Here is an 11,872-nt window from a genome sequence, read left to right as displayed (position 1 = left end):
GACTGTCAACCTTCACCACAGCTTTGATGTCAATTAGTACTGGCAACGGTGAACCATAGATCTCCCCAAATGATATGTGGTGATAACGCTGGAATTATCAGTAATACACCTCTGTATAAAACCAAGCATGCTGTGCCAAGGCCCCTGAGCAGGCAACAACTTGGGGTAAATAAGTTTTCCCCTAGAACATCCTTTCATCAAGAGGGTTGCATACATCTGGAGAACTAGAAAATTCCCCTTAAGTGGCAATACGGTACCAAAATATAATTCACTTACTGTTGTTCTTCGACATACTGCTTCTGCATGTCAGCAGTGTATGCGGATGCTGCAGGAGCCATTCCTAAGTAACCGGTTTGCCCCATATAAGTAATTGGTGTTGCTTGCATTGGACCCATAGATAGCCCACCCTGCAAAGAGAAATGCTTCAGTTCCAGAGTCAAATAACCACATACAAAAAAAAGTGTGCCTGTTAGTGCATATAGAAATGTACCCATTCTTGCCATAGAAGAGAAAAAAAATGTGTAAATGCATAATATATTTATATGTCAGTGTGTAAAAAGCAGTTACAGGCCGGACCAAAACTGCGTCCAATGTATTTTAATAGTATTTTGGGCTCTAGTTCAGACCGCAGCGTTCAGTTCCAGAGCATGTAAAAAAACTGCAGCAAGCCATATTTTACCTGCTCTGGAACGCTACGGAACGCATGCAAACGACCCGGAACGCACTAAAAGCCAATTTTAAACTAAAAAGATTTTTATTTTTTTTACCAAAAACGTCCCGGAGTGCATCAAAAACGTGGCAAAAACACAGCACAACCCACTGCACTGCGTGTGCAGAAACTCATGCAGATCTGGTCTGCATTTGGTGTGAACAAGGTAAGGTAAACCATAAAGTAGCAGTGTGACAGAAAACAAAATGCACCAATTCTATAAACATCAAAAGATTACCTGTATGGCCATGGCTCCTTGAGGAATCTGAGGACTATATCCAACTGCCATCATATTTTGAACATTTGTTTGCATCACCGGTACCATGGGAAACCGAGCGGTTTGCTGTTGCACTGGTATCATTCCTACAGCAAGAAGAAAATTGTCAGATGCAATCCTTCCAACAGCTTTGGCTATTACAAACCCAAATGATGGTAGCCCAACCCCACAAATAAATGCCCGTAAGTTAGCATAAATAAATACATACACAATCACAACAGAGAGACACCTTTTTTTTCATGGTTGAGCTACACAAACTACTCTGAAGCTTCTAAAAGAAACTTTTGGGCTTGAATTTCTGCAGCCAATTGGCCTGTTGACATGTAGGTCAGTTGTCAAGAGAGGATAGGATAGCAAAAGAATAGGGCTGCAACCAACTAATCGATAATAATCCATTATGAGAATACTCGTCAACTATTCTCATTATCGATTAGTTGGTTGGATCCCCTAGCTCTCTCCTCCACGCTGGGAGGAGGGCATAGCAAGCAGTGGGTGGGTGCAATAGTCAGCCTGCTATTGCAATTTGAAATGGCCAATAGTATGCTGGCTATTGCACCAGCCCACTACCTGCCGTATTTACATTCAGCTGCTGTCTGCGGAATCTTGCTACTGGCAGCTGTCATTCCCGGGCTAAAGCTATTCAAGCGCCATTTAAAAAAAATGTGGGTGTGGGCGAGGGAGTCATTTTTCGTTTTCAGCCTGACAAATTCTGCTGCGGGCGGTGTTTTGCAGTGCCATTCATTTCAATGGCACCCCAAATGCGCCTCCCACCTACAGTGTGATCGCCCGCACTGGAACGCACAGTATCGCAGTGCGATTGCACAAAATTGTGCATGCAGTTTTATTCTGAAGTAAACTTTATGTTTGTAACACTCCATTTGTGTATTTTATTTTAAATTAGGGATGGTATTTATTTCTTATTTTTTATCCGATTAACCGGAAAAGAAAATAAGTCAGCCAACTAATCGATTATGAAAATAATCAATAGTTGCAGCCCTAGAAAACAATACAAAATCCATCAAGAATATTTTTGCCCAGCTACATCATTGTGCAGTAATAGAATTGCACAATTTCATATGATCAGTTGCACTTTATAAGAGTGCAAGTTTTAAAACATGGAGCATGTCTGCAGAACAAACAGAGCCTGCACAATACAGAATACAAAGAAGGATTAAGGAAATGAGCAGTGTGCTATACTTCTCTCTGACATTTGTGTACAGCCTGTATGTTTATACAATCACACACTGTATACATACCTCGAGATGAGCCAATGCTGGTCACTATAGGAAACACAAAACTGTAAAAAAAAAAAAAAGACGACGACTTGTAAAAGGTTGGAAGGAATTATTTTTAGAACATGTTAAATCATCTTCAATTATATACAGTGCAAGGATTTCAGCAAATGTGATTGCAAGTTTACCTACTGCCTTCAGTAGAAACATAAACATGCATTTCACTTTTTTCCGGAATCCTAGGTGCCAACTGGGATGCCCTGCCTGCTAGAATAAGTCTAGTCCAAATTAAAAAAAAAGAAGAGAAGCAGCTGGGACGAGCAAGCCAAACAACTTATCAAGAAATGACATTTGTAGCGGTGTTCTGTACAGATAGTGAACCTGTAGACAGGCTAAGGACATCCAGGCAGGTATATACAGTATATTCTTACAAGCCCTCACTGCACCTGAGACACTGAGGAGTTATTCATTCTCAAAGTACAGAAATTAGAAACACGGACTTTTCTCAGACTTTATTTGCTCCATGTTTGTTCTGGAGGTGTAATCCTAGAAGTACTGAAGCTAGACAAGGCCAGACAACGAACATTTTTAGAAGAAATAAAGCAATGGCAGCCTACATATAGTTATTATGAGTGGTGCACTTTAAATTATAACTGGACTAATTGCTTTGCATTAAGTATGTAATGGTTAGAATCTCTGTTGCGTGGATTAAACAAGTGGAACACATCTGTGAAATGGAAGAATTATTGTATACCAAACATGACAAATTGGATGAATCTATGTTGGACCCACTTTACCTCAGGGTCCCAATACAGACGACTTAGCTCTGGAACCGCAGGATGAACCATAAGTACCCCCCTCTAAGTACACACCTTTTGATTCATCTGGGACGGATCCCGACATTACTGTCGAGATCCACCCAGCTGTGTGATTGACAGCTTGCTCTGCCTATCCCCTCCGCCAGTCAGCGCTGGAGGATCGGACAGGAGAGGGGGGGGAATCCCTGCAGGGAGCCGTGAGTGACAGCCACAGCTCTCTGCAGGGATAGATCGAGAAGTGAGCTAGCGACGCTATGCGTTTGCTCACTTCCAGATCTAGAGGCGACGTGTGACAGTTTCATTGTCACACGTCGGCTCGAACTAGGAGGTTGAGTGAAAATCACTCACCTCATAGTTCTCCTTTAAAGGTTAATGAAGAGAATGTACACTCGATGTGCACCATACAACTAGCACTTTTTCCAAAAGAATAATAGATTTGTGTACCTTGAAATTTGCATTACGATTCTTTCTGCAACTGAATGCACAAACGCTATAATGTACAAAGCATGGTGCGAAGGTCTCTCTCTCTCTCTCTCTCTCTCTCTCAGCAGCAGCCACAGCAGCAGCAGCAGCAGGTACAATTTGATATGAGGAAGGAAATTGATGCTGTAAGACTAACACAAGTACATCATCAATTATACACACTGCACACTGAAAATTAGGGCAGTAAAGAATTTAGAAAACCTTGCCAGAATCTATTCCTGGTCTGCAAATAAAAGGTGTTTTGTTTTAAAGCTTTTATACTTGGGGGGGTCACAAGAATGCAACAGCTAAAGGCAGAACTCCAGATTTCAGCACTTGTTGCTGGCCAGTGACGTCAGAAGTACTGAAGCCATTGGATCAGCATGGACACCAGGCAACATTTAGAAGGAGTTTTTACATGTTTGCATATTATTATGTAGAGTTGTTACTGAAAAACATAAACCAGCGAGTGCAATTCTGCTTGAACAGCTTTTTTTAGAAATCAGCCGCAATATAAAAAGCATAGACTGGCATTGTGATGGAATAGGAATGAGCTGAGGTTCCATCCGAACTTGAAGGTGTCTGAACCTGGAAGGAAACAGTCAGTGCTGGACCAATCAACTGCGGCCAGTGCATTCCCTACCCCATAGCTGGACATAAACAATGTCCAAAGGGGTGCGATGCTGGTGACATCATTTACCTTACTTAAGGAATATGGACATTATTATTATACAGGATTTATATAGCGCCGATAGTTTCCTCAGCGCTTTACAATATAAGGAAGACATTACAATCACAATACAATTCAAGACAAGATGGTAAGGAGGGCCCTATGTGGCCATATCTGGTCAATGATGTCACCAGCATCCCGCACCTAGGTTTACATGCAGCTGTGACAGGAAATACCCTGGTCACAGCTGTTTGAGCCAGCAGTGACAGCTTCATTCTGGGTTCTGACTGAACCTGAGCATATAACTATTAAAGAACAACCACTGTGCAGGAAACAGAACCTGCATAGGTAAAGGGGAAATAGGGCTGCACCCCTTCCCATGTACATCTAAAATGAGAAGCTAGACCTAGAAATCAGGGTTAATAATAAAAAATATATATATTTTTTGATACAATGATTTTCATCAAGCTGATCTTTTGTTATAGCGACACAAACCACGGTGCAAAATGATACTAAAAATGTGACGTGTAACAATTCATGATTCAGGCTGTACTGCAAAAATGACGCCACTGCAAAGGATGCAAAAACAACAAGAGCTAATAAATGGGAATTGGCCACTACTGTGATGTTAATGTAGTATAAATAAAACCTGTTATTTACAAATATTCTGCACAAAAGACCAGTTCCTTGTGAACCTGTGCCCAGATCATGCATACTGAAGCTGGCCATACACGGAGCTAATTTCAGCCAGTTCTTGAAATTCTGGTCTTAATTTGCTCCATGGGTGTCCTGCTGGCAGCCTCCTGCCCAACATTCTTTAATCTGAAAATCGAAGGAGCAGGGTGGCAAATTTTTGGCTGAACAGTGACTGCAGCCAATCAGCTGCAGTCAGTGTTCAGGTATTCTGACTGAGGATGGTGTGCTACTGTCAGAATACCTGAACACTGGCTGCAGTCACTGTTCAGCTGACAATTTTACAGCCCTGTACAAAAATTAAAAAAAAAAATCTGCTAGTGTATGTGCAGCTTAAAGGGTTAAAAACTTAACCCTTGCAGTGGGGCAACACCCCCCTCCCCACTGCAAGGGTTAAGAGCTAGTTTTGGTCTAGGGGTGCAAATAAAGACAATGAAGGGAATTTATCAAAAATGGAGCGGGCAGAAACTGGAGCAGTTGCCCATAGCAACTAATCAGCTAGCTACTCTCTTTAGGTTGTTCAGTTAAGATTTGAAAATGAAAGAGAGAAGCGGATTGGTTGCCATGTACAACTGCTCCAGTTAGATAAATTCCCCTCAATATACTTGCCTGACCTTTGATCCCGTCTGGCTGCTAGAGACTGCAGCCTCTTCTACCCTGGGCTCCGGTGGTCTAAGCCCCACTTAAACCGTGTAATACAAGTCCACTGACATGCATTGCACATGACGCCGCCGAGGGACATACCACAGCTGCAGCGTAGGAGGAGAGAGAGATGAGTCTTCACAGCTGCAGGACCGAGGTTTCGGGTAAGTATACATTTTTTATTTTACACCCTAGACAAAAACGAGCACTCAAGCCTTGCAGTGCAGGGTAGCCCCACTGCAAGGGTTATGTTTAGAACTGCCTGGAGTTTACATATTCTGAACAAGCACTAAAAGCATTTTAAAATAAGCCATCATTTACCTTTGTGTCTGACAGACACATACTTTACAGGTATACTGCAACACATTTTGGGGAGAAAACCCTTAAACTTGTACAAGAAGATGAAAAGACAGCAATCATTTACCTTTTCATCTATAAACACTGTGAACACCTTCCCAACTATCTCCCTACCACTGCATATATGCGTCCATCTTTCTGTGCTGGAAGTACGGTCACTGTGCACACCCAGCAGAGTGACTGTACTGTCACTGACAGCTTCTGGTCACTGTTTATAATTGGGTTGTGATTTCTGAGGATCTTTAAGATAACTGCAAATAGCAAGCACTTGTTTTAAAGTCATGTTATTAGTTCAAGGAGAATTATGGGGAGAGTGAAATGGACTCATCCCCATAATCAGAGCCGATGTGTGACACTGAAGCTGTCACAGGTCGACTCTATTGATCGAGAACTGAGCGATCACATACCGTCGATCGCTCAGTTCCCGATCATCCCCCCCGAGGGGATTCCCCCCTCCCCTCTCTGTTCCTTCAGTGCTGACTGGAGGGATGGACGAGGGAGTGGGCGGGCACAGCTGGCTCTGCCTCTAGAGCCGTCAAGAAGACAACGGGGTGGATCTCGACAAAATTGACGGAACCTGTCCCGGCTGCAGCGCACCTCTGCGCTGTCAGCATACAGCGGGCAATAGCCGGCTATATGCTGAGTTTTGGGTCACAGGAGGACATTAGTATATGTGACCCTAAAGAAAACTATGGCAAAAAAAAAAGGGTTGGGCCGTAGATCTCCTTTAAGAATATGTTTTACCTGTTAGTTAGGAGTATGTAAATATTTTACTGTCCGTCGTCCACTTTAAAAGGAGAACTATGGGGTTGTCTTTTCCCCATAGTTCTCCTTAGGGTAACGGTAGGACACAAACTAGCGGCCTCCCGTCACCCTAGGCTCAGTGTAGCTCGCGGTATACTGAGACGCCGCAGATGAAGCGGATCCCGACAATTGTGTCTGGATCTGCCCAGCTGCGTGACTGACAGCTGGCTCTGCCTATCTAGAGGCAGAGCCAGCTGTACCCGCCCCGCCCGTCCGTTCCGCCAGTCAGCGCTGGCGGATCGGAGGGGGGGAATTCAGGCCGTCCCGTCACGGCAGAGAGCCGTGACAGGATCGAGAGGTGAGCGAACGCCGGTATGTGTTCTCCCACCTCCCGATCTACTGAGCCGACCTGTGACAGTCTCATTGTCACAGGTCGGCTAGAACTATGAGGTGAGTGAAAAGAACTCACCTCATAGTTCTCCTTTAATGCCCTCTGTACTATGCTGTAGAGGTCAATAGTCACTGAAACTGTTACCAACATCAGAATGGTGATCCTATTACACAGCTTTTCTCCCCTAACATCTGATATTCTTGAAAACAAAGACGAGCCAGTCTTGTGCAGCAGAGCCTGTACAGGGATCCAAAGGACACAGGGCTTACACTATGTACACTCTTAAGGTGCCCATACACTGCACGATTATCGTACGATAATCGTATGCGATCGGTTTTTCGTACGATAATCGAGCAGTGTGAACGGAGACGTGCGACCGTTTCTACTGTACGGTCGCACGTCTTCTGTCGAACCAGCATGTTCGAAAACCAGCCGGGAATCGTACGATTCTCGGCTGGTTAGAACGGTGCTCGGAAGATAAATGCTGAACGGGCCGGTGTGCACACGCGCACACTGCCCGTTCAGCATTGCGGTCATCAGAAGCCCGCCCCTCAGGGGGGCGCGGCTTGCGATGATCGAGAGTACGATCTGCCTGTCCAAGATGGGCAGATCGTACGTTTTTTTAATCCCTTTACAACCATCGCAAGACTAAAGTCTTGCGATGGTTGTAGAGTGTATGGCCACCTTTACAGATGGATCCATGGAAGGGTTCGTTGTGGGCAGCCCAGCCCACAAAACTTCCAACAGTAGCAAGAAATATACAGCTGGCAGCACATATTTGTGACTGCATTCCCACTGTGCAATACTAAAGGTAGTCATATTATTCTTTAAAAAAAAAAAAAAAAGGAAAGAAGAAGACGAATGAACACAAGTATTTCATTTTATGTGCAAATAAAATGCATATTTAAATACTACTTATTTAAGAGTTCCGAGGGTGTGTACCAGGTGATAGGTTAAGGGACAGGTAAAGTAGTTTCAATGTTACCTAATAAGTACATTGCCTATACAATATAAATATATATTTACGTTTTTTGGGCTTTACAAAGTGTCAGACCACTGCAAAGAGACCACTGATTCTACAAAGAGAGTCCTCCTCTGAAGCATGATGGCAGGGGACAGGCATTTCTACTAAGGCTGTGGCTGCTTTCTGAAGTTAATATCTTTTATTTTGATGTACCTGATTTAAAACTTAAAGTAACACTAAACTCAGAAATTAAATCCTAAAAATGCATTTAAGTACCTTACCTATCTTATTTATGCATCACTCGGCTGTAGATCCTCAAATCATCTCTGAATTCATGCTGACACTGTCCTTCCTTCTGGAGGGTGGCTACCTCTGTTCCCCATGGTCCCTGTGTGTGTTGTAAAGTAGCCTCCACTCCAAGCTCCCTTGTGTGATGGACTACAATCTCACATTTAGTTTACTAATTTGTATTGAGATTGTAGTAGGGCTGCAACAACTAATCAACATAATCGATGATTGAAAAAGTTGTCAACTTTTTCAATCATCGATTAATCGGATTCCTATTGGTTGGCCCTGTTCACGGCTCCACACAAAAAAATTATTTTATGTTTTGTATCCGATTAAACGAACTTAATAATCGGCTAACTAATCGATTTTGAAAATAATTGTTAACTGCAGCTCTAGACTGTAGTCCATCACTTGAGTGAGTTTGGAGCAGGGACTACTTTACAACACACACAGGGACCATGGAGAACAAAAGTAGCCACCCTCCAATAGGAAGGACAGTGTCAGCACCAATTCAGAGATGATTTCGGAATCTACAGCCAAGTGATAAACAAAAGAGGTACTGTATTGTTAATAGTTATAGTATTTCAATGCATTTTCAAGATTTAAATCCTGAGTTTAGTGTCACTTTCAAAAGTGGTGTTCAATATTTTTAAATCTGCAGGTTTCAATAAATAGTACCTGGTGATCCTGTCCTTGTTCAACTTCATTCGCTGTCTTTAATGGGGTGGCAAATGTCTCCTAATTGTGCTCCTACATTGTCAACCTGTCACAATCAGGGCCATACACCAATAGGGTTTTATTCAAAACATTTCTTCAATTTTCTGACAGTTCGACAATAGTAAGCCAAAAAAAAATCAAAAAGGAGCAGGTTGGAAAATGTTTCTTGATTCTTATCTTAAACCATATTCTGTGAATGTGTTTCCCAGCCTCCTGGGAAATATGATTATGATGGGGATATCGCAGGAGTTTGTGGGAGCAAGGACACATCATTCTCGCCTAGGTAAGAGGGGCGGAGTCAGAGCCAAAACAAGTAAACAAAAATGTAAATAAAAGGCTTTTTACATTCGGGAAGGAGGGGGATAAGGAGGTAACGTGAAGCACCAACTTTGCACTCCTTATCTCCACGGTAATGAAGAAAGCTGTACATTCTCACAACCACAGATCATCTATTGACAATAATTTAAAACACAGGAATACTAGGGTGACCACTCTGAAACAAAAGATGCAATGGGAAATAATAGCAAGCAGTTGGGCCCCGGTCACACCTGAGCAATTCCTGTAGTACGACAACGCTCAAGATGAAGAATCCCATTACTCTCAATGGCTCTGTTCACACATGACCATTGTGTTACTTGCTGCATGAAGCCTAAAGCAGTAAGCGTCTTTGGGGGCAAAATAGTGCATTTTTGGCCCCATAGAGTTTGATGACGGCACTTGAAAAACCACAAGCATTTTTCAGGTGCTCCCTTTTACACTTGCTATACACATGGCGTTTTTGTCCTGCATCCGCATAGGGTGGCTTCTTCATTTCAATTGGCTGCACTATGCGCAATTAATTAAACTATTGGAGCTGTGAGCTTCACTAATTTTTTGAGCATGTGTTTATCACACACCTAGCTTGCCGTGTTTGGGGGGGGCGCTATTAAAAAGAATGGCACAGAGACAAATTCTTTTCACGCATTTTGTGAATTTGCAAAACATTGCGCCCAGCAAGTGTGATGGTATATTATAGTCTATGGAACCAAATGCACACACATCTGCTCCAGTATAGTGATGTGCATGGCTTTGGTGGGTAGCGAGTTCGATCCAAGTTCACGTAAAACTGTCAGTGAAACATTTCCGTCTGGGCCCAATCAGTAGCGGCCAGGGCAGCTACACATAACAATGGGGCAGAGAATGACCCGGTTGCAAATTTATTTGCCAGGAGGTGGAGGAGTTTTGCACAGTCTTGGGTAAACAAACACAGATCATACCAAGCTCATGCACATCACCACTCCTCTAATACCTGTCATGCATAAAAAGGTGGATACATAAAAATTGAAAAAAGCCTCTAAATCACTTGGCTTTGGGGAGTGTGTGAAGATGACAAGTGGAATGTGATTGGCTGCTGATATGACTTCATTAACCGGCACCCTGGTATAACTGAGCCCCACTGTCAGGTGTAATGAATGTGAACATTCCATAATACTTATAACTGTAGGAAAACAATGGATTTCCTAATACAAGTGTATCCTGTGTACAAGTCAGACTCTCAGCGTATGACAATCCTCATACATTACTGACTACTCCCCCCCAACATACTACGCATTGTCCGATGTCACCACCTCACCTCACACTACTGCTCCACCCATCGCCTAACCCGGACATATCCACCCTACCCGATCGTCTGTGGGAAACCCCCCCATGTATAAAGTGTGTACACACCTGCCGCTGCCGGCACCCCCGGCTCCCGGTCTCATTGCCATCTTTCCGTGCTGTAAATAAAGAGGCACAGCCTACTTCCGCCAGTAGAACGACATCAACTTCCGGTCCTGGCTGAGTGTCAGAGAATATTCCTTTATTAGTGATAGAGATAGAGCTCTATTAGAAAGCAATGACACAGGCAGGGTGTGCACGCATTTCTGGTGTGTGCTCTGCACAAGCGTCCTTTCCTGTGACACTAATACACTGCAATGGGGCCCCTAGAAATGGCTGTGTATCTGTAGCCAATAAACCCCCATAAGGTTATACAAGTGATTCACATTTCTAGTCACTTCACAAAGTATTTCATAACAGCATGAAGGATAAACAATAAAGTTTTTTTTTTTAATTTCTATGTTGTTGCAACTTTTTCCTCACAAGCCCCCAGTTCTCATCTACGTGATGCAGAATTGCTTGTGTCCCCGCATTGCATGAGATCGTGTACTGTTCAGGGCGTTTCATTGCCATAGTTTCTGCCACTCCAACGCACCCTGCCATTGCAAGTGCCTTGCCATTATTTTTTAATGGCACCCCAATGCACCTAGCCATTACGTGTGCTGCCATAATTTCTTAATGGCACCCCAATGCACCTAGCCATTGTAAGTGCCTTGCCATTATTTCTTAACGGCCTCCCCATGCACCTAGCCATTATGTGTGCTGCCATCATTTCTTAATGGCACCCCAATGCACCTAGCCATTGTAAGTGCTTTGCCATTATTTCTTAATGGCACCCCAACGCACCTAGTCATTATGTGTGCTGCCATCATTTCTTATAGGCACCCCAATGCACCTAGCCATTGTAAGTGCCTGGCCATTATTTCTTAATGGCACCCCCGCGCACCTAGCCATTATGTGTGCTGTCATCATTTCTTAATGGCACCCCAATGCACCTAGCCATTGCAAGTGCCTTGCCATTATTTCCTAATGGCACCCCAACACACCTTGCCATCACAGGTACGTTGCCAGATGGGGCAAACTACCAGCTGCTTCTGGATCTATTACAGTCACCCTTGCCACTCCTTGTGTTAGAGGAAGCTCTGTAAGAAAAGGAAAAAGAATACCATCTTTCATGTCCATTTGAATACATCATGTGGTGTCGAAGGGGCAGATTTTGGGCCTGTGTCGGGGGCTTTGGGCGTGGATTGATGTCATCAGTTTGACATCT

The 11,872-nt window shown here is 43.5% G+C and overlaps 1 protein-coding gene across 2 annotated transcripts in view; it reads right to left on the bottom strand.

The window, feature by feature from the left end:
• The window catches only part of SYNRG (synergin gamma), a 68,110-nt gene extending 57,359 nt beyond the window's left edge, over positions 1 to 10,751 (bottom strand). For both annotated transcript variants that reach the window (XM_018556790.1, XM_018556791.1), the window contains exons 1-4: positions 10,672 to 10,751; positions 2,243 to 2,283; positions 948 to 1,072; positions 277 to 407 (exon numbers count right to left, since the gene is read on the bottom strand). In XM_018556790.1, coding sequence (XP_018412292.1) covers positions 277 to 407; positions 948 to 1,072; positions 2,243 to 2,283; positions 10,672 to 10,712 — 338 coding nt within the window. In that variant the 5' untranslated portion in view covers positions 10,713 to 10,751. The remainder of the gene's footprint in view (positions 1 to 276; positions 408 to 947; positions 1,073 to 2,242; positions 2,284 to 10,671) is intronic.
• Positions 10,752 to 11,872: the final 1,121 nt, after the last annotated feature.

The sequence above is a fragment of the Nanorana parkeri genome, unplaced genomic scaffold (assembly GCF_000935625.1).
Source record: "Nanorana parkeri isolate BGI_ZX_2015 unplaced genomic scaffold, ASM93562v1 scaffold252, whole genome shotgun sequence".
Taxonomy (NCBI): Eukaryota; Metazoa; Chordata; class Amphibia; order Anura; family Dicroglossidae; genus Nanorana; species Nanorana parkeri.
The sequence above is the reverse complement of the archived record's forward strand: the minus strand, read 5'-3'. Positions and strand labels throughout refer to the sequence as shown.